This window comes from Bombyx mandarina, chromosome 11, assembly GCF_030267445.1.
Source record: "Bombyx mandarina strain Sakado chromosome 11, ASM3026744v2".
NCBI lineage: Eukaryota > Metazoa > Arthropoda > Insecta > Lepidoptera > Bombycidae > Bombyx > Bombyx mandarina.
This window is the reverse complement of record NC_143218.1, coordinates 14,402,235-14,427,003: the sequence shown is the minus strand read 5'-3', so window position 1 is coordinate 14,427,003 and position 24,769 is coordinate 14,402,235. Positions and strand designations below refer to the sequence as shown.

The following is a 24,769-nucleotide window of genomic DNA, read 5'->3' as shown; positions in this document are numbered from 1 at the left end:
AAAAGGTGTGCTCAAAGCCTCATCCCAATTTGGAGTCACTCAAGACATCCTTGATTAAGGCAGCTGCCGATATTGACATGGACCTCGTTCGTGCTGCGATAGACGACTGGCCGCGCAGATTGAAGGCCTGAATTCAAAATCACGGAGGTAATTTTGAATAAACTTTAGTGTCATAAGAATCATGTTTTGTTAAGTTCATTTTGGTATATGAATGGTTACATAATGAATAAACTTGTTTCAATTATTTTACATTAAACATGTGACAGAATTTATGACCTGACTAGGTATGTCTATTGTATGTCTGATAGTTATGACACATAGCTATCAGTTACTAACATAGATTATAAGTAATGGTTTGTCCACACAATTCCACAAAATGTTATAGTTTAAAAAAAAAAAAAAAAAACTGAAACCCGATTGAAAATATGTTGAAAATATGTTAAATGGTTGTTATACACACTTATGGGCAACATCACCTAAGCTAAGAAATTCAGATAGAAAATAGAGAGGACTACGAATTAGCTAAGTATGAAAATCGATGACGACACTCCTACTCTATTTGGTTGATTTCAAACTGCCGGAGTCGCTGTCCTGTTTTTCTTATTAAAGGCTTTGTCAAACAGAACGCGTAATTAGCGCGCGTCAGAGCGCTACGCTATGACGCCGAGATGTGTTGTACTACTACGGTATCATACCGTCACACAGAGCGCCAGCGCTATAAGCGTTATAACGTTATAAGCGTACAACACATCTCGGTGTCATAGCGCGGCGTCAGTTTAGCGCTCTGACGCGCGCTAGTTACGCGTTCTGTTTGAAGAAGGCTTAAGAGCTCAACTATTTTTGTCCTTAACCGAACGTATGAAACGTCTTAAGAAGACTTAATTCCAAAGACCATCATGGTATTACGCAACTACGGTAAGACTCGCATAGTAAAATACAGTAGTGTCGTCGTCAGTACCTATATTTTTTTAATTGGAATATTTGACTCGTGCGCCGAGAATTACTTGACGCCGGGGTAAAGTAAAAGAGATGTTGTCCGCCGGATCCAAACATGGCATTTTGTTGATTTAACTGAAAGTCCTTTGGTTTTTTCCGTTTTATTTTCGTATTATACCTTATTAGGAATTAACGTAGTAATCAATAATTTTGATGAATTTGGCGTGTAAACTAATGGAAAGAGGAGCAAGCTTGAATGTTTCTAGTAGTTTTAACAATTTTAATCGTTTGAAGATACACTTACGTATAGCCATTTGTTTTTTCGTAATTTCCGAAATCTTGCAATCTCTGTTCAAATCAATGTTCAATCTAATCATGTTAAGTGGCAAGCGTATATTAGAAAAAAATATTAAATATTTTTTTCCTTATCTAATCGCTGATAGCCTAAGGGCCTGGCCACAGCTACTGGCGGTGCGTTTTGCGGTGCGTTGCGAGGCGCGGCGAGCGGCGCTATTTGCGGGGGTATGCCACAGCTAGACTAGTTGCGACGGCGGCGGCGTCAGACGTGCACGTATTTAGAAATCCCTATCAAATTTACCTTTCAAAAGTGGCACGATATTACCTTGAAATAAGTGCGTTCTTAGCTGAAGATATTATTCAATCAAGAATATGAGCGCACCCAGTTAGAAAAAGAGAGAACTTGGCGAATTTCACCCTATTTACTAGGTATTATATTAGGAATATAAGAACTATCCCGATAAATAGATTATTAATAGATTCAACCTTCACAGAGATTACCAGGTTCAAATCTCAATTTACCATACGTGTTAATTGCTGATAAAGCCTATCCTCTTAAAAATTATTTGATGCGCCCATATCCACCGGGTGGTTTAAATGCGGAACAAATAATTTTCGACAAAACATTATCCCGGGCAAGTGTCACAATTCAGTACGCGTTTGGTATTCTAACTAATAAATTTCGTATTTTTACGAAAAGTGTAAAGGCAAACAAAAAGCACGCGACATTGATTATAAAGGTTTCGTGCCTTAAAAGAAAGTGATGGAGACAGAGATGCAGATTTTCAGCAGTTTGTTTCCCAGTTTGGAGACTCCAATATTCACAATAGTGTACGCAGATCAAGACGGAATAATCGAGCAACGGTTCAAGCATCTAGAATACGAAATCAATTCAAATTTCAAATTTTATTTCAATAATCCTATCCAAGAGTATCTAGGAAACCATTAGTACCAGAAAATTGTTGTTTTATTTCGTCCAACATTTTTTTTATAACATGCCTATATTTATGATGTGGATGTTTTGACATCCATATTTCTGGTCTACTCAGTATTTCACTAATGAATTGTTCCACATCCATTATATTTTATTAGCTCAACGCGCGGTAAAAACAAAATGATTTGTTTCGGTCGCGCGTTGCCTCAATGCGTCCACCGACACCGCCGCGCGCGCCGCTCTGAACTGTGGCCGCCTCCATATTGTCTAGTACATTTGTTTCACTCGCACATGGCGCAGCTCGTCGCCGCCAGATGTCACGCGCCTCTCACCGCGCCTCGCAACGCACCGCAAAACGCACCGCCAGTAGCTGTGGCATACTTCATAGGTTGTCTACCATTTGTTTTCGCCGCTCCCGCTTGCCGCGCCTCACGACGCACCGCAATTCGCACCGCTCTCGGCTGTGGCCAAGGGGTAAGGGACTAATACAATTACTCACGGACCGAATTACTTATTACTCATAAATATCAGATATGGGAATGAACTTTTCCAATCAAACCAATTAACCAAACCAACCACCTGACAAACGCTACAATATAAAAAAAAATTGACAAAGAACCTTTCATGTCTGGCCAGATTATGTAGAATTAGTACTGACCAAATATGGCGACTTGGCGCCCTATGTAGAGCACCTCTGAAGTGCGATCATTTTGCATAGGGTCCACACCAACCACGGTCATGAAAGCTTTGGCTCTTGTATTCTTGTTATTGTGAGCTCTACACGCAGGCGTGGTTCCGTTGTATAAGCACCATAAATTCTATCATTCATATGAATCAATAATTAATTTTAATCATTTAAATTTCGTAATAAAACAAAACAATAATATTAATTTTGTGTAATTGTCCACCGAATCCTAAGGGGGGTTACCAGAATAATTGATATGATTTCTGAAAATATGATTGAAAAGGTTTTTGTTTTTGCTTATATGGGTGGAGGAACTCACAGCCCACCTGGGTGTTAAGTGGTTACTGGTGCCCATAGACATCTACAACGTAAATGCGCCACCCATTTTGAGATATAAGTTCTATGGTCTCAGTATAGTTACAACGGCTGCCCCACCCTTCACACCACATTACAAATTACGAAACACATTACTGCTTCACGGCAGAAATAGGCGGGGTGGTGTATCCCAGCCGTGCGGACTCACAAGAGGTCCTACCACCAGTAGCTAGATGCATAGATTCTTCGGGCTTCATACTGTAGTTTCAAAAATTATGTCCATCTAAATCTCTCTCTCAGTATATCTTGGTCAATTTCGTAAATAAAATTAAGCAATTTATTTCATCTTACAATTGAATAGGCTATGTCAAAAACGAACACACGAACACTGCATCAAAGCTCCAACCGCTCAGAAGCTTTCTTCATAACGATTTTACACGTTCAATAAATACTAAAGGCTTTACCGCTGATTGCACAATTATAATATAATGAAAAGAGCCATTGATATAACGCGTGTAATCGAAAATTGGCAGTAAAAACTGGACACATCGCAACTTTAATATTAATTGCGTTTCCGTCGACCACTGAGGTCAACGCTACTACAGAAGTTGTTTTCAATTCGTCACAAACTAAATTTATTCTTTCGTGTTTAATTGAAAAAAAAAAAAAAAGAACTCATTTTACATTCGTATTCGTTGTGGTTATGTTCGTATAGATCTAATAACAAGCTATGTGATTGATGGAACCAGTACATTAACGTTTAAAATGTTCTTTGATCAGCACGAAGTCGTAATAATTCGAATGTAACATACAATATTTGAATATATTTTTTTTATTTTCTTTTTATTGCTTAGATGGGTGGACGAGCTCACAGCCCACCTGGTGCTAAGTGGTTACTGGAGCTATAGGCATCTACAACGTAAATGCACCAATCACCTTGAAATATAAGTTCTAAGGTCTCAGTATAGTTACCCACCCTTCAAACCGAAACGCATTACTGCTTCACGGTAGAAATAAGCGGGGTGGTGGTACCTGCTCGTGCGGACTCACAAGAGGTCCTACCACCAGTAAACCAGTATTTTGATTGAAAAGAATATTATAATTACTATGACAAAATTTGTTGGATGATTATAAAATTGTTATTTACTTTAAGAACGCGCGAGGTTATATTGAAAACAATTGACCCTGTGGCCGATTAGAGATGGCATTTACGACCACGATAAAATATATAAACAAATGAACGAATAAAAGAAGCCATGTGTACAAAAGAAAATGAACGAACTATCTTTTCTTTAGGCGCATACTAGCACGATTGTCTTGTGAAGTCAATAGTTTAAGAAAAAGAGCTCAAATGAAGTTTAAAAAGCAACATTTAATAACATAATAAAAAAATGTACATATGTAATCTTTCCGCAGTAAAATTTCAGTAACTAAACGTAAGGCAGTCCTATTTTTAAATGAAACAAAAGTTTGAAGACGATCCTGAAATCCAGAGTTATTCTTCTCTAGCAGATAGTTTTGATGATGAGACGAGGTGTTAGTTACTAAACCACATAAGTTCTTGAACCAAGAAGACAGAAATATGTACTTGGATCAGGTTTTTCATTAATAGGCAGCTGCTATCTGTTGTGTATGAAGATTATTTTATTTTATTGCTAAAATGGGTGGACGAGCTCATGGCCTATTTGATGTTAAGTGGTCACCGGAACCCGTAGACAGCAACGTAAATGCCCACTTACTTACAACGGTTGCCTCAACTTTCAAACCGAAAGGCATTACTGCCCACGGCAAATGTAACCAAAATGGTGTTACCTACCTATGCAGGTCCACAAGAGGCCAAGCCGCCAGCAATATTCTAAATCAACTAGTAATGAATCCGTACCACAGGAAGAAGACGCTAATTTTTTTACATAAAATGTACTTCTATCCAAAAACATCACATATAGCAGTCAGGACTATTTCGCTAGTGACATAACATTTTTATACCACACTAGCTGTATCCGTCCGCTTCGCTGGGCATTTAAAATTAACATTATTATTTCTCACCCCCACAAACATTCTCATCATTAACGCCCCCGCAACTGCTGTTGGGAGTCCAACACTCATCCAAATATTAGCCTGTTCATTAAGTACATGTATTTTCTACATGGATACCAAGTCATCAAGGATGCATGGTTCAGTAGTTATAACGGAACATCCGTAAAAACCACTATAGATTTATATATTAGTACAGATTAGTACATTCAGTATATCACACTGAGTAAGTCCAACAGACGGTTACATTCACCGGCCGCCGATCAAGTTCGGAAATTGGCCATCATTACGAATCTCGTTTATGGTCACAGCGCCTGCGGCTCCTACGCTGATACCGCAAGTGCACTGCTCAATAATTTAATGGGTACCTATTCTGAAGTTCACGTTGTTTTATTATTATGTAATTTTTTATGTGTGGTCAAATTTCTTCGGTACTAGCTTCGTTGATTCGAGGATTATTCATTTTTGCATATCACCGACATTATAATATTTTTGATAAGATATATTCTAGTATTATCTGATTTTTTTCCATAGGTATATCGTATCATATTTTTCCTCGTGTGCGACGAAGAGTTCGATGTGCAATCTAGTCAATAGACATAATCCACTGAGTCTCTCGCCGGAACTTCTCAGTTGTTCGCGATTTCGATCCGGTGGTAGATTCAGTGAAACACTGATGTTGTTAGAGCTAATATTAGCAAGTCCTCTCAGGTTGAGCCTCATGAGCTCACCTATCAAGCCGTGCGCAGTTAGAATAGCCTCATAGGCTACCAGCTATAGGGTAGTGAAAAACAAAGCATATCTTTTTTGTTTAGCTACAAATAAACATTAATAAAAAGTCAGACTAGCAGATTTTTTTCACTAATAAGAGTGGTTTATTTTATTGCTTGCTGTTGGGAATCTTCATTTAAATATGATTTTGTTAAGAAACTATAAGCTTAAGGTAATGAAGCTTAAGAATATTTTCTACAAAAAATAGCCGGATTAGAGTAAGCTTAAATGAAAATATCATTAAGATTAAGCACATGTATCTCGTAAATTATTTGATAATGTATTTAAACGCCAGGTGCCAATTTAGGAGGTAAGTCGAACATATTTTTTGGGTCATTATCGAACGCTACAGAAATAGGCCCGCTTCAACCGGTAATGCGCTCTTATTTTTTTATTTCTTGCCTTCTTTACTCTGAGATAGTAATTTAATTGGTGCCAGCGTGGGTGAACCCTACCATCGTGTAACTGTATACTCGTACTAACAGATAACTTACTCGAATATGCAAATTATGCTGGTTTTCATTATAACAACAAAATCCTTGTTACTATAGAGTTTCGGAATCAGCAGAGCTTCGCAAAATAAGTGAACAACGATTCCACACTACAGCAGTGTGGTTATGCGACTATGCCCGTAGTTTCATCCAGAAAAAATCATAGCTGCATAAAGTTATTTATAATTTACTTTGAAACGACGGTGCTGAAATACGGAAATGAAATAATGAAATTAAGTCGCCAAAATGAATAAATTTACTTAGACGCGTACATGTATGGCACTGGTAAAACACACATGCATTCCGATTAACAGGTTATCGTAATTGCGAAGTAATTAGTTGATCTGGCATCTAGATCAGTGAATAACAGTTTTTTAATGACAAGACAAGTTTCAAATTACGCAAAGGCTCTGTTTTCTGCTTTACAGATACATCCACAGATTATATAACATCGATGTTAGTATAGATACGAAGACTACAATAGTAACCGATATTGTATAAAACTGCTTCTTCCGTTATCTAGCGAGACTGTTTGATTTGTCTACGGAACATCAAATTGCACTTCAAAAGCAGTGCATATCGGATTACACATCTGACGAGCGAATTTGGACTTCATATCGAATTAAATAAATTTACAAATCGCAATCATACAATTCATATTTCAAGGACGACGGCATTACGGTATCTGTAGATGCAACTTAACACCAGACAGGCCGTTAACTTGTCAACCCGTCTAAAGCGATCGGAAAAAAACCTTAAATTCACGGAACGTGTCATTCTTCAATAGGAATAAACGCGATATCCCAGACGTAGCCGAGCGACCTAGGGACATGATAATTATATGGAAACACCACAATAATAATACGGCGCTGTAATAAGACTTGTTACTGATTGACGCCTTGTCAGGCCTTCAGGCGCTACGGAACTTATAATCAATTATTGTGCTCGAAATAAAATTTGAAGCACGGAGCCTCGTTAAAAGAAACAAGCGTCTAAATTATTCCAAACGTGATACTCATTCGACGTTTCGAACATCATTACAAACTAGTATGTCTAATTCCGATGATTAATTAATATAGAAGCGGTTACCTATATATTAATACGTGAAGCAAAAACTTTGTAGTCCTTTTTACGAAAATTGCGCGGTCGGAAGAGTATGAAACTTTCCACACTTATAGAGAGTATAGAGAAGGAGTGCACAATGTTAATATTTTTTTAAATTATGCATAAAAAATACATTAATTCTATGAATAAAAACATTACACACACTACCATGTATTTGACATACACACGCATGAATACTATTTGTTTATTGTCAAACTTTTCTTATTGCTTATAGTTTGTGGTCAAATTGAGAATAGTTTTAAATATATCATTGTTTGTCTGTAATAATATTTGTCTAAGGTGTAGTCTTGGCAAAATCTATGATTATAGAAGTATAATAAATAGTCTTTGACAATAGACACATAATGGTGTACAAAATTATAATTTCAATTAATTATAGTCGAATTTCGACTACTGCGGGACCACTAGTTATTATTAATTTTGTATTGCTTTTAATTCATTAGTCAAATTTCGTGTTGGTTTATCTTAAATTCGAATTGCTAAATGTGACAACAGATATCTCGTGTACAGTAACACATTGCAAGGCGGTCACGACTAGAACGGAAATACATTGTGACCCGGCGGCTGCTATGACAAAATTGGTACTCATTAGTAGGACACTGCTTATAATACAACTGTCATGTTTTAATCAACAGAGATTGTTCAATGAGAGAAGAGTTTCGCGCACGATGTGAGATTACTATCGATCATACAATTAGATATTATGTTATGGAAATACAATTCGTAATATCAGATATTTCTGTCATCGGACGATGTGGAATACTTTTAATCTGGAAACATGTTGAATTGTAACACTGTTTCTTCGAATTCACATCAGAAACTTTTACGTACTGTATATAAAAGTATTTAGTAATGATTCCAAAATATTGTTTATATCCAACCATAGTTCACAGAAAAATTCATGAATTAGTAATGGATGTGTATTTGTTCATTATGAAAATCAGAAACGGTTGTAAAATGATTTACTACAACATCTGAACCTTAACAAAAGCTTCCTACTTCTGTAATTAAATTACATATATGATTGGTGCGGGCTCACTTGCAGCCACAGGAAATAAATCATTATTTAATAAAGAAGAAACGATTACCCATTTTAAAGCGGAGATCAGTAAATTGAAGTTGTTCCTTGAAGTGTCAAGTGGAGGATTATTATCTTTGCCCATTTTAGGCTTGTTTGATAGAAGTGTCATAGTTTTGACACTTCTAATTATGACAATCTATCTAATTTATGTAGAACATCAAATAAGTGGATTGAGATTCTTGATAAACGTATTAGATAGATATAATAGATACTCTCAAATATATTTTTTTTTATCATGTAGTATTTATAAAACACTGATGCGCTGGTCCGATCAGATTAAGACGACTTTGGAATACAGCATCAATATTGCTATCCACTGCGCGGAGGACAGGAGTGAATGGAGGAACATAGTCCTAACAAATGTGCTCAGTAAAGGTCACGACCCTCAGAACTGAGGAATACGACGCACGGAGGAGGAGGATGTATAAAACACAATAAGATAGAACTTAACAATTTAAAATTTATGTCCTGCTATGTGTCAATTTTTCCTTTTACAGTTTTAGATCTCTTTCAGTTTATATCTTTGTGTGCGTTTTATTCATAAAGTACGTTTCCTAGTTCGAAGTTTCCAATAATAGACAATATGGAATGCAAATATACGTAGACACTTTCTTAAATCATGTGTATCCAAACAAGGACTGCAGGAAACTAGTCTCACGAAATAGTTGAACTATATCTCAGCGTTTCGACAACGCGTAAGACGCCTGTAGGGCTGCTCGCAGTCACATTTTGGAGTTCATAAAAATCATGAAATTTGATTGTTTTTCATAGTATTCCAATGGCTTGGCTAGCATTACACAAATAAAAGATATGGGGATTTCGTAACGCTTAATATCGATAGAAAAATAATTTTAACATGTAAGAATGGTATTTCAAGTAAAACTTAAATTACTGTAAAGTTAATTTATCTTTACTTTTTTACTATAGAAATATACTACGAGTCATTATCAATCAAAAAGAGAGTTACACTATCTAGATAATGTCTTCTTTGATCAGTCTAATTAGTTGAAAGCGATAAAATCCGGTATAAATTTATATCTACAAATATTAAAATTTGTGAGTTCACAACTGTACTTCAGAAAAACATTCTCATCGAATTTCATATTTTTTGTTAGCCCTAACAATGAGTAACATTGTCGGCGAATATACCTTAACTGACAGTATCGATTGATCGGTAATTAATTAAGTTAGCAGTTTGTCGACTTCGAATCTCGAATCATATTTACGTGCAAGTTGAAATTCAGTACTCTAAAATAACTCAAAACCATAAAATACATCCACTTGTGTTAATAATATCTTCCAGATTAAGGGAAGAAGCAGCGTACATTGAACATCATTGTTAGTTTTTTTTTTATTGCTTAGATGGGTGGACGAGCTTACAGCCCACCTGGTGTTAAGTGGTTACTGGAGCCCACAGACATCTACGAGGTAAATGCGCCACCCACCTTGACATATCAGTTCTAAGGTCTCAGTATAGTTACAACGGCTGCCCCGCCCTTCAAACCGAAACGCCTTACTGCTTCACGACAGAAATAGGCAGGGTGGTGGTACCTACCCGCGTAGACTCACAAGAGGTCCTACCACCACCATTTTTAATTCAGTCAGAAAAATACTTACAGCAATTATGTATCGAATATATTTTAAATTTTAATTACATATAGCGTTGAAACACCGAACAATGTAATAAATAAATTTAACAAACAATTTAGAAGTTTGATTAAAGTAGCTGTTAGTAAGACTACGGTGGCAATCGTTTAGCGTCGTATTTACAGGAATTGTCACAATTCTCGTGTCGATCGATAATAATAAATGACACGGCACCGGCGGCGTACCACGTGGACTGTTGCAATATCGAGAAAGTGCTTAAATTTAAATTAAATTCTGTGGTCACTAACATTATTTAGAATAATGCTAACATTGTTAACATTATACTCATTTCAGACAATTGAAAATTTCGGCGATAGAATTGCAGCAATAAATGATGGTAAAAATAGTCAATTTTTTTTCTGTTAACAGATATTAATTGGATAAAGACGATATGAATAACATTTTCTATGGACTTCATAAAGCAGGTTTATAAAGCTCCGATAACTCATTATGAATAAGACTTTTTTTCCCAACCTATTCGCTGGTAGCCTTTTTTTTACCTATTCTAGTAACTTTGAGGGGTTATTCTTGATTCACCGAGCTTGTATGTGAGCTCACGGGGCTCAAACCGGGAGTGTTGCTAACACTGGCCCTAGCAAAAGGAGTGCTTCGCTGAATCTACCACCGGATCGGAAACGCGACTCACTGAGAAGATTCGGCGAGAAACTCAGTGGGCTGTCTATGGGTTGATTTACTCGTCGAGCCCTTTCGTCGCAAGCGACGGGTTCGGCGAGGACGGTGACCGGGTGCTAGCCTAAGAAGCTGTTTCAACTACGCGCGGACGTGTGAATAAGATAAACACTATTGTGTACACTGTCTTATCTTTAAACAAAGAAGAATGGCGATTTTATAAATACTAGCTTGACTGAAAATTAAATATTCTTCTTAACTATCGGTATCAAGTTTTAGGTAGTGAGGCGGTCAGTCCGTCTCTCCATTGGAGCAGACAGTTGAGCGCGACGTGTGCGCCATGCCGTAAGGACCACGGTTCGGTTACTTGCCGACTGACGCCGTATCGACTTACATCGGTTTACTTGTATGAAATATTGCGCACAAGATGTAAACGTAACAATACTATGCGATGCTATGTTCGTATTTGCGATGCAAAGCGTTTTTTTTTAGTTAAGGTAGGCCAGTTCGTGTTCAATTGAGGCTGTCAGCGCAAAAGTGGCCTAAGTTTACCATAGTTAGTATAGAGATAATGAGGTTCGAAGCTACCTTTACAATAGTTCGTAGGTAAACAAATACGGGCTAACGTTTACGAAGTCATCTGTTATCTATGGATGAAACTAGGAATAGGCCGTTTTGCATCAAAATTTATTATGTTTTAAATAAATTGCAATACATAAGCACGAATATGAATTGTCGGTTAGGCTACTTTTGCGCTGACGGCCTCAATTTAAGGTCGGTGTTAGTATCATTGATAGATACGCCCTGTTCGAACATCAAATAGCAGCTTTTTGCTGAATTAGTATAGAAGTATATACACATGGAAGTACTTACGACAAGTTTTTTTTGTTTTTTTTTGCACCTCCGACGTCCATTTGCTTAACTGATTCCGAAATTGCACGACCAATTTTAATAGTAATTTTACTGCTTTCACTGATGTTATAATGTGTAAGTTGGACTCCTTTTATTTTAGGAAAATGATTAGGGATCCCAGAAAAAATTATAAAGAGTACACGAATTAAGTACGGAAAAATAATCAGAAATCAGAGATCAGATCTAGCCATAAAAAAGTGCGGTGTGGCTTATTAGTAGATCTATCCAATTTTTGAGCATTATCAATTAGTGTTTTCTCTAATCAATCGTCAGCCATTATAAGTAGCGCGTATCTTGTTTAAGCATAGCTTAGTTCACGTAGAGCATTGTAGTCGTTAGCGTTCGACATCCGACGTATATCACGATCGAGCCTCGGTAATTTTACGAGACGTCGCAAAACGCTAACATGCTTCGAGGGCCTTTGTTCTGGTCCTTATCGCCGCTCACATCTCATGCGATGGGTATTTGTTTACCAAGTATGCTTATAGCAAAACCTTTTTGGTGCAAATATAAGATGCTTATTGCTGGCTGGTAGTAAATTTAATATAAAAGGCTTCGTACGGACTCGAAATACGAAGAAAAATAAAAAACTTTGGATCATTTTTGAATTAGGTACCAAGTAACAAAGGGTAACAAGCTAAATTTTTTAACCACTATCGAGAATATTATACATTGCTCGAACATGGAGCCAAATAAAACAAAATATGTACAATGATGGAAAAATATGTACAAATAAAACAAAATATGTACAATGATGTCACTTTGGAAAAAGGCTCATGTCCTACCCTTGCCTAAAATTGCAAAACCTGCTTCTTTGTCCCATTACCGTCCCATCTCTATTCTTCCGATCTTTTCCAAAGTCCTCGAGAGCATTGTTCAGAAACAACTGTCTTTTTACCTCTCTTCGAATAACCTACTGAGTCCGTATCAATCTGGATTCCGTCCAGGTCACAGCACTGTCACCGCGTTGGTGAAAATCACCGATTATATTCGCTTGGCCATGGAGCGGAAATCAATTACTATTTTGGTTTTACTGGACTTTAGCAATGCTTTTAATTCAGTTGACATTCTTCTCGGTATCCTATCCTCTCTTAATGTCTCGTCTTCGGTAATTCAGTGGTTTAATTCTTACCTCCGTGGACGCTCGCAGTCGGTTCGCTATGAAGAGTCTTTCTCTGAGTGGTGTGACCTCACTGCGGGTGTTCCACAGGGTGGCGTACTTTCTCCTCTCCTCTTCTCTGTGTTTATAAACACAATTTCTCAATCTTTATCTTCACACTTCCATCTCTATGCAGACGACTTGCAGCTATATCGTCATACGAGGGTTGCTGACGTTGGGGCTGCCATTTCGGCAATCAACGTGGATCTCTCTGCGATTTACAACTGGGCCAAGTCCTTTGGTCTTTTGGTGAATCCTTCGAAATCGCAAGCTCTCATTGTTGGTGGTAGGTATATGTGCGGCCTTCTCGATTACAGCTCGTTAGCGCCCATCCTCTACGACAACGTTCCGATAGCGTATTCGAAATGTGTCAAAAATCTAGGTTTATACATCGACAGTCACCTCTCGTGGATTAATCACGTTTTCGAAGTAAGCAGAAAAACAGTTTACTCCTTTCAGTCTCTGAAACGCCTTCAAAAATTCTTGCCTCTTCGCACTAAAATTTATCTTGCCCAAACGCTTTTAATTCCTCTTCTCGATTATGCTGATATCTGTTTTCTAGATGCTTCTGAATTGCTTTTAGATAAACTCGAACGTCTGCAGAATTTGTGCATCCGCTTCATTTTTGGTCTCCGGAAGTATGACCATGTCTCTGATTTCCGGGCTGAGCTAGGGTGGCTGCCGATTAGGCGACGTCGAGATTGCCACATTCTCTCTTTTCTCTATTCTATTCTTCACAATCCTGATGCCCCTATCTATCTCCGTGAACGCTTTGAATATCTGATTCCTGACGGCAAAGTTAGTCGACAAGCTACTTCTCTTCTTTTAAAAACTCCCATACACAGCTCTAGTCGCTATAGTGGCTCTTTCACAATACAAGCAGTGCGATTATGGAATTCTCTCCCTCAACCTATTCGTGCTAGTTCCTCTCTAGAAGTTTTTAAGAGTCAAATGAAGAAACATTTCCTGTCACTTTAATCGTATTTAAGTTATTGTTTTATGTATTTTTATTTATATGTATTTTTCATTTAATATTAGATTATTTTTTTTAATGCTTAGTTTAAAAATCATGCTTTAATAGCTCTTATATTGTACACTATTCCCCTCTTATACATCGTATTTCTCTCTGATAATGGTTTGCTGGAAGAAAACTCATGAATGAGTTAAGCTCGCCTTTGTACATGGTATTTAGACATTCTTTAAATCCGTTTTTATTGTATTTTCTTTTTGTGTACAATAAGTATAAATAAAAAATAAAATAAATAAATAAATAAATGATGTGTATAAATAAAATTGTAACATATTCGTAGAACAACCAAGCAGGTATAATACCTACCTTTTATACATATATAATTGAAGTCCGATTCTAGACGCCTTACTACTGCATGCATAATGACGTGTGTAGTTTGTAATGTCCCGAACGAGTTCACGGCCCGACTAGAGTTAAGGTGCTTATAGACATCAACAACCTAAAAGCCGCCACTTACCTTGAGACCTGAGTTCTAAGTCCCAGTTTTATATGTAGTACAACGTCTGCCCCACTATTCAAAGTGAAACGCATTACTGCTTCACGGCAGATATAGATAGAGCGGTGGTACCTACCCGTGCGGACTCACAACACGTCCAACCACCTTTTTCGTATTTGGAGAGCTATAATTTTATTTATTAACACTTGCCTTGAATAACTTATGCAAATTATTCCTCTCGTGTTCACGTGTGTGTATTGCGACACTATTTAAATTGGTTTACATTATACGCATCAGCGAGTTTCCGGTCCGGTGTTCACGCACCCCCTACGCTGATGTCGTGGGACTGATTTTATGGTAATATCCGAGCGATCAGGGTGCCCATTGATTTAAATGTTATTAATGCAATCACTGTTCACACTGTTTTGTTTTTTATTTACGTATCCGTCGAGACAAAGTTGTTTTTATTTAGATACGTACTTTAAAATAGATTTGTAATTTAAATTTGTTTAAATTTGTAATTTTTAACGGCCTTCTGGTGTAGTGGTAAGTGACATGGTCACTACACAAGGGGGTCGCGGGTTCGAATCCCGCCAAGGGAAGATATTTGTATGGTAAAATATAAATGTCTTTTCCAGGGTTATGGATGTATATTAAATATATGTATGTGTATAATAAAAAAAAATCTTACATTTATTTCCGTTACCTGGTACCTGTAACACAAGTTCTTTACGAACTTATCACGGGACCAGTTAACGTGGCGTGTTTGTTAGTAAATATTTATTTATTTATATTTATTTATTTAATTTGTTCTTTTTTCTTTGTCGTATCACTCTTGTAAGAGCAGCCGTGGTCCTCATTCGGTATCATTGTACTACATATTGTTTATTATTGATACAAATACATATTAGTATGTAAGTCCGACGATGTCACTGAAGTTGTTATTTCGGAGTCCGTGAGTTCTACTCTTTTAATTTTTATTGTCCCTCTTTTAATTCTTGGCAACAATTGGAGCAGCAAAGAGTCTTAAAAGTTCATTAACAGTTTCAATTATTAAATGCTGATAAAGTATTCAACTCAACTCATTCATCAAATATAGACTTTTTGGCGGGAACGCGAGGAGTGAAGTTGTGTGATTTGTTTTATTTTGTCTATTTAGTGTTTCTTCGGGTTTAAATGTGTAATAATGGTGGTTTATTAACAGTTTAATATCTGTAAAAGTGCACAAATGTGAGAAAATGAAACAAAGCCGCTGGACGTAACTTCTCGGGATCCTCCAAAAAGTCCACTCAAAAAATCTTAGTAAATGACCACCATTTTACTGAGATTATATTTCAACCCATTTCATTTCATTTAATTTCATCCCAGTTGATTAATGTCTCAAATTAATCATCTTCATATCATTTCACTCCATAATATCATTTTTCATAAAATATGAATATAAATTAAAATAAGACATGACTTAAAGGTCTCAGTTACCAGGTTATAAAATCCCTTAAAAAAATCAACAAATATAAATAAAGTGATTTTCATTACACTACCCATGCTGTTAACAAGCCTCGATAAATATGTTATTTGCTGCATAGCATAATAAATTATTCTGGAGACGAATTAAGTTAATATCGAGGAAAACTAGTTTGTAAGGACACGTACACACACTCATTTATTTCAGTAATTGTAATTCAGTGTAAACAACACAGAAACGGGACGGCCATCGCTGACAGCGTCGTAAGGCCTTATTAACATAGTAATGAGTTCAGCTGAGAACCGCTTTAACAAGCCAGAAGGACAACATATAGATGACAATTTATCAGAGCCCGCTATAATGAACCCGCGGTGCATTAACGGCACTTTTAATGGACAAACTGGTCCCGGCAGTCTCGCGAAGGCGTGAGAATGGCAACTCTCGAGGTATTCTCATGGTCGTGACGTCATCTTGCACCTGCACGCATGAGTCGAAAGGACAATGTCGCTCAGAGGCCTCTCATTGCAGTTTCAAGTTCGGACAGGTCGCAGTCAGTCAACGGCGTTAAAGGCTGCCGTTTAAGGTTGCATCGCGGTGACAATATTCCTTTTTAGAATGGACGTTCCTTCCTATTGTACCATAATTGTAATTGTTTCCTTGTTGAAAAACATCGAATGCAATCTTTAAAATGCTTCTTTTCAATTGATTGTGTATGATACTGAAATGCCAGGTAAGCAAGCTTTATCGCTTCGTTGTTATGAAATTAAGTGGCTTAATAACTAAAATGCGTGTATATAGTTTTATGTCCATAATGTAGTTCAACTTTATGTGTTAAGTCGCAACCACAATGGTGGCACTCTGCCCTCGGCTCGGCTTCGATCCGGTACAGGTACTCACCGAGGTAACCATGCCCAGTGAGCATCTACCTGAGCTGGAAAGTGAGGCGTACTCTGTCACGATTCACGCAATCCACAAGGGCCGGGTGATTCGCCTCGACGGTTCTACGACCAGCCGAAGGATCGGCCAGCCGCCTGGATTGTGACTCCAGCACGGCCCACCGAGATTGGGCCCTCCGGGCTCTGACCACATTGGGACTTGCCACGCCCGGGAATCACCGACTACTACGTGGTCAATGCGTTCTTTTGCCATCTAAGGAAAACTTATTTTAACGTAAAAACGACTTTATGCAAATCATCAGTTTCAATAAACCTGGTGAACGATATTCAAACTGTTATGTATGTGAAATTGGCCAGTTTGTCATTTCTGGTTACCGGAACCGTGATCTCACCGGAACCCTAGGTTCTTGCGTGTGTTTCTAAATAAATAACATTTCTAAACCGTAATCTCGTACTGAACAAGTTGTGTGATGCTATATCGATCCAGTAACGGTGCTTTTAGGTACCTCAAGCACCGGTCACCGTCCTCGCCGAACTCGTCGCTTATGACGAAGGGCTCGGCGAGTAAATTAACCCATAGACACAGCCCACTGAGTTTCTCACCGGATCTTCTCAGTGGGTCGCGTTTCCGATCCGGTGGCAGATTCTGCGAAGCACTGCTCTTGCTATGGCCAGTGTTAGCAACACACGCGGTTTAAGCCCCGAGAGCTCACCTACACGCTAGGGTAACGTTGATATCGCCTCCAACGCTATCAGCATAGGAAGAAAAAAAACTAACTAAATCACTAAAAAGCATAAGATTATAACACAATCGATCATATCAAACCAACCTTACATAACACCAAACATTCAATGAAAACGATATCCAATACCAATCGTAATTTAAATTTTTAAAGTAAACAGTCAAAGTTGCTAAACGCAAACAAACTGGACCGAAACATCTAGTTTGACCAGTTTATGTGTGTCGAATCGGTAGCTCCGGCGCCAATAACATAATTGTACCATGCAACGGTACTTTAATGGCGAACTTTTACACGGAACGGGAACACGTTGATTATGTAAAGACCCTTTTTCACCCGTCGTTTAATGAAAATAAATATTTTTGAAAAACTTAATAGCCTCAGGGAATATCGTGTTAACAGCATAAATCTTTTAAAATTAGATGCCTTTGCCTTTTACAATAAAATAAAAGAATATACCTATTGACCCACAAAATACAATTAACCTAACAATTGAAATCTCATTTAATTGAAAATAAGTTAACATTTATCGTACGTATTAGCAGCGACTTTCCGACTTTTAAACTCACGAACGTGATGACAACCTTATTAACGTAAAATAAATTTAAATCCAGGAACTAACATCTAAAAGTATTTGTAAAAATATTTGTAGGCGTGATTTAAATTATTATATTACTTACTTAAATTGCCAAAATAAATTTTAAAAAAAATACATTCTTCACTTTAAATTTATAATTGCCGACAAACGATCGTCATCACACATCAAACGGCCAAGAATTTTTAGTTACGACTATTGCCATCAAGATTATCACACCTTCAATTTAAAAATCGTACGAGGCTCACTTTTATTTGTCAAGTTTTCCTCAATATATATAAAAATGTACATACATACATATATCTCTTGCTTTTTTTCTATTGCTTCCATGGTTGGACGAGGTCAGGACCCACCTGGTGTTAAGTGGTTACCGGAGCTCATAGACATCTACCACATAAGTGCCACCACCCACCTTGAGTCTCTCAGTACTAAAAATAAAACTTCCGTTTGACATACGATAGACAGCGGAAAAGTGACTACAATAAAATATAATATACATATACATAAGTACATAGATTTCATAATTCCTCTTACAATATTTCGCGATTGTCAAAAAAGAGTGTGGTTAGGTTTTACTAATAGCGTAGTGTTGCCGTAAATTAACATTCCTCATAATCATTCTGTGGGAAGTTAGATTAATATTAATTTACATTACTAAGTACAGTATTCACAATTAAAGTTAGATTTAGGTTGGCGGTTTTTTTATATGGTTTCTCTGGGGCCATAAGACCTGGAGATAAGCGGGGTATCAATACTTGTTGATTTTCAAGGCTAGATGATTCAAAATAAATTCCCTAAATAATTTTTACTTTCTTGTACATCAACATAGAGCAAATGGAATCTTTTAAACAATAACTCAATGATAGCTTGCACATCTTGCCAAAATCGCTACAGTTGTATAAGGCGAAGATAAGTTAGCATACTTCCTCGGATCGACAATGACCTGTACGAGCTCTCATAATTACCTAGTTCGGATAGTATTGATAAGTATATTTTTCTCCGTTAAGTCAGAGTAGACGATGACCGCTGATATTTTTTTTGTTGATAAATTTTGTTTTTTAGAAATTATATTTAAATACGAATTACATATTGATAAAATGATGAAATATTCCAAGATCGTTTAAGCATTTTTAAGTGAGTTAAAAAGTGTGTTAAAAAGACACAAATAATATAAATAAACAATTCATTTTCTTGGTCTAACCTTAAACCAAACACTCATTGGCTTCGGGAGGCTTAACAACGCCTCCCGAAGCCAATGAGTTTGTGTTTTTAAAACAGTTAGTTGCTCTCAATTATGAAAAATAGTATTATTATTCGCCAATAGATATCGGTATAAGATATTAATTTACACACACTCCTAGCTATTCTCAAGATTATTATAGTCTGTTCACACTCCCGATTTAGAGAATGAAAATATCAATAAAATTGGAACTCGTTATGACACACACAAGTGCTGATGAAATCGTAATAGTTAGTGTCAATAGCTTGAGATGTGGTCGCGACGCGTGGGAACGGCAGACAGGTGTAATCGCACTCTCGTCTCTACGTCCTGCATTTAGGGTTGATGTAGCATTCCGAACGAATTGAGATTTATAGTTAAAAAAAAAACTAATAACTCTCGATATCAGGAGCACTTTTTAACGCTTTTATATCTAAATACATAATATGTAGTATGTCGTTTTATTTTTATTTTTCTCGGAGTCTTGGCGTGATTTTAAACTCAATTTATAATTGATTTTTGTAAATAATATAATCGTGTAATTCTTTTTTTTTATTGCTTACATGGGAGGACGAGCTCACAACCCACCTGGTGTTAAGTAGTTACTGGAGCACATCTACAACGTAAATGTGCCACCCACCTTGAGATATAAGTTCTAAAGTCTCAAGTATAGTTACAACGGCTGCCCCAACCTTCAAACCGAAACGCATTACTGCTTCACGGCAGAAATAGACAGGGTGGTGGTACCTACCCGTGCGGACTCACAAGAGGTCCTACCACCAGTAATAACCACTTAGCAACTGTTTGGCTGGACCACGTCTGAACATAAAAAAAACCTTAACACTGTTGCAGCCCTATGCTAAAACCGACTTGATTAACTTGACAAAATTACGCACGTTATTACTGTCCTCAATGGTGAATTTGATCATAATGGATATTGGAAAGCGCGGGCTTTATGACTTATTAATATTTTATAGGCTTCAATTCAAATCTAATTTGATATTCGATTACTTTAAATAGCATCAGTGTTATAGTCTAGTTGTAAGTTACTGAATCGATTATATAAAACGATATCGTTCAATCGTAATTCAGTTATCGATTTTACCAAATAATTTCGTTGGTAACGTGGTTGTTAATGAGCCCCCGTTGAGAAAATGGAAAACGTTTAATATCTACCACATTTTAGAATCATTAATAATTCGATTACGCCGATAGAACCTAATTAAAATATAATTTCGTAAAACTTCGAGTCGATTTGAAAACATATACTGCAAATACGATTTACTCATTAACGAGTGGATTAATTTTATGTTTGGTCTAGTTTGGATTATACAAGTAAAAACGTGATAGAACGACAAATTTAAAGCTAGTGATGAGATTAAAACATTACCACAAATTATTGCCAAGATAAAAAAATAGCGTTCGTTATAACGTATTTCCATTGCCAATACATAAACGAGTCGTCGTGAACTGTGGGAACGTATGACAGGTGCTGGCCTCAGAAAATCTTCGCTGACGTTCCGCGCTAACGCATGTTTTCCTGTGTGATATATCGATAAAGACGATAACCATGCATAATAAACTGAGAAATGCTTAACATTAAGTACAAATTAAATGAAAATACGGGGGCCGAGAAATTTTCAGAATACATTTTTTTAAATACGTAGAGGAGATTTCGTGGATTAAGAGACAGAATCTGATGTGCTCGTGTAGGTCATGCTATCAGCACGCCCGCACGAGTAAGTAGCACTAGTTATTTCTGCAGCGAAGCAGTCATGGAGCCAGATTTGAACGGTGGGATAGCTAAACAATAACCTGACCCTTAGCATCTTCAGCAATTTAAGCAACTAAAAAAACCATTGCGTTCCCTGTCCGAAATAGAGCATGAAGCTAAATGTATTTTAGGGCTTTTTTCTCTACTTAATCTTTAGTGGCCTAAAGGGCTATGTCAACTTCGCGTGAACCGTTAGGTGAGCTTACGGGCTCAACTTGAGAGAATTGCTAACATTGGCCCTAGTAAGAGCAGTGCTTTGCGGAATCTATCAGAATCGCGACCCACTGAGAATATCCGGCGAGAAACTCAGCGGGCTGTCTATGGACTAGTTGGTACTCTTAGACAACTTGTCGACGAATTCGACGAGGGTGGTGACCGGTGCTTAAAGAGCTTAAAATTACCGAGAGGGACAAAAGAAAACCATTTCGATTTCCTAATAAAAGTGTATATTGGATATCTAAAATCGACGTAAACGGTTTTTTTCAAATACTAGAGTATAGTTTACTTAATTCTAAGGTATAACATAAATTTATGTAATAAAAACAAAGAATTCCGGAAAGAAAACGGGGTATAGAGAATAAATGCCATACAAAAAAGCTATTCGAAAACAGTTGTTTCAATTAATTCTTTTTGTCGACGAGTGTTCGCAATTGTCGCCATATTTGCAATCATAATCACTCGATCAACGTCTGGATCGCTTGATCTTCTGCCAAGGTCGACTAAAAAACATATGCATTAACAAAGCAATTACATTAAAAGACAATCTTCATTAAAATCACATTAAATTAATACGCGATCATTCACTGAAACGAATTCGCAACACAAGTATCTCATCAATCTTCTTTTCAAACGACTGTTACCGAGAATTTTTGATTATTACAAGTATATTCCTTTTTGATTATAAACAGTTTTTGTTTTAGATTTGTAAAAGATGAAACGAAAGCAAATAAAATTTAAAATAAATTTAAAAAAAAGTATCAAGAAGTATGAATTTAAGTCAATTGCTTGCAATCATCGCTTGCAACATACAAGAGTTTGTTATTGTTGCAAAAAGCTTCAAAATACGTGTCTGAACTTACTTTGTTGACCTTTTATTTAACGTTATTAACTTAAAGTCTATTAATAATGTACTAAAATAATATTACAATATATATGTATAATGTTATATGTATGATGTTATGAGAGAATGTATACTCTCATCCGGCTTAAACAAAAATAACATTGTGTTAACATTCTTAATCTCAAATTAATAAAATTTACAAAAAACAATTTATAACTTCAACAGCTTACACCTGCCAGCTGTTCCCACAGAAGCTGTTTACATTTGTTCGTGGTTTTCTGAATTTCCTTATGATTAAAATATTCACTAAGTAAAAATACAGACGTATCAATAAACATTTGTCATCTCGTTCTTAAAATTTTAATTGAATGAGAACGACTTATTTGATAAAAGTCAAAAGTTTAAATGATTACGCAATTTAAGAAAAACACTGACTGATTTATTGTCTGATGTTTATCTATAGAAAGATAACTTCTTATCGAAGAACCGTAAGAGACCATAAAACTTAAAGACAAAATACTACTTTACACACATACATACTTAAGATAAAGGAGAGAGCTCAGTTAGTTAATAAATTAAGGAACAACAAATTTAAACGTTTGATGTGTTTTGATCGCCTAGAGGTCTAGAGCAACGCTGGTGGCTAGTGACACTGGTCACATGTCCAGTTTTATTAGAGCCACGGGGTTTGGGATCAATTCAGAATCAATATTAACGATATTTGATGTGCGGAGTCTAGGTGTTTGAATGTGGAGCATTAAAAAATAGAACAGTAGTGACACGAGAAAGTCCAAACTGCATAGTCATGTTTTATGATTAATTTAAAATTTTAAAATTTTCGGACCTGTACTTACAATTTTAAATATATATGTAGAATAGGGATCGCAGCGCATAAAATAAAAGTTACACTGTTCCAAAATCATTTGTTATAATAATAATTAAAAATTAATGAACACTTTTATTACGCCTTGCATTTTTTAACCGTCTTCGCCATCTTCCTTTTCTCTGTCATTCTCTTCTCCCTTTCTTTCCGTTTTCTCTCGCTCACATCTTAATGCTCCGTTCCACACTCTTTTCATACGTTCCGTTCTTACCAAACCTACATATATTTGAAAAATGAAGCCAATTAAAAAAGAAAGCCTATCAGCATTAGTCCTCTAATAAGAACGTCGAATAATCAATCTGACATATCTAAAACCGGCCGCAACGCCGATATAAACAATCAGAGACCCCGTGAGAATTGTACGATGTTATTTATTATATTCGGCCTGTGTGGTAAATCGGCAGTAAATGAAACACTATTTTTTCTACTAGTAAAACTACACAAGTAACAAACAGACCTTCGAATGTTTAAACTGTATGTTTGTTAAGAAAACACATTCCGTGTTATCTGTTTGATCGAACGTTTTAATGGAGGTGAGAAAACAATCTTTGAATGTTCAGTGCCGTTGTGGTTCGCTTTAATGTGGGGACGTGTGCCGCGAAGAAAGTAAAATAGAAATCTGCTTTAGCTTTCGTAATCGTTCACGAGACTGTGGTAAACTGAGGCTACAAGTTACCTTTGCTTCAGACGCTCTAACCTAAAATTTATTAAAAAATTTTTTACTGGTGGTACGACCTCTTGTGAGTCCGCACGGGTAGGTACCACCACCCTGCCTATTTCTGCCGTGAAGCACTAATGCGTTTCAGTTTGAAGGGTGGAGCAGCCGTTGTAATTATACTGAAACCTTAGAACTTATATCTCAAGGTGGGTGGCGCATTTACGTCGTAGATGTCTATGGGCTCCAGTAACCACTTAACACCAGGTGGGCTGTGAGCTAGTCCACCCACCTAAGCAATGAAAAAAAAATCCAAGGTTTTCACAAGCCATTCCACCACAGCGTCCACGGCAATTTACTCGTGAATCCGTCTAATTGATCTATTATTTTATCTAAATTTTTTTTAATGATTGAATGCGAACGCTAAAAGTAAAAATCGAATGTTTCAAGTAAACAAAAAATTATAAGCGCCGATGTATCAGACTAACCAAGAATTAACGAACAACAAGGCAATTATACGGTACAACGGTAACACCAATCGACCGTAGATTGGAGAAGTCAATAAAACGTGCTGGTCGAGCGACGGTCGCGGATATCCTCCGGTTTCGAGGGTGTCTAATCAGATCCGTGGGAACTTTTGATGCTCACTGCACGCCTTTGTTTATAAACCAAGGCAGGAGAGACTAAGGCAATGTGTGGCTTCAATTTAAGAAAATATTTAAGTAAGATTATTAATTTAAAATTGCAAAATTATTGAAATATAATCAAACTTTTACAATTAAAAAGGAGATTTAAGCATGCTTAAAAATTAATATGCCCTAAAAGACCCCTTGTGACCACCATCGATGAAATTCAGTGGAAACATTGAGCAGAGTTCATTTATTAATGTTTTTTAGGTTTTGAAATGCGATTAAGTCTAGATTAGGCTATTAATTGCGTACTTAACTCAATTGTCTGAGTCATAGGTAGGTGATTTCGCGCTAATTGGCAACACTACAA

At 36.7% G+C, this 24,769-nt stretch overlaps 1 protein-coding gene across 3 annotated transcripts in view; it reads left to right on the top strand.

The window, feature by feature from the left end:
* Positions 1–1,386: 1,386 nt before the first annotated feature.
* Positions 1,387–24,769, top strand: part of LOC149502055 (uncharacterized) — a 70,024-nt gene continuing 46,641 nt past the window's right edge. For 2 of the 3 annotated variants that reach the window (XR_016323798.1, XM_089731041.1), the window contains exon 1: positions 1,387–2,641. Coding sequence is in view for 1 of the 3 variants with exons in the window: in XM_089731041.1 (XP_089587167.1) it covers positions 2,348–2,641 (294 nt within the window). In the remaining 2 variants the exon portion in view is untranslated. Of the gene's footprint in view, positions 2,642–15,450; positions 16,679–24,769 lie in introns of those variants that run through there. The other variant, XR_016323799.1, reaches the window with a different exon arrangement.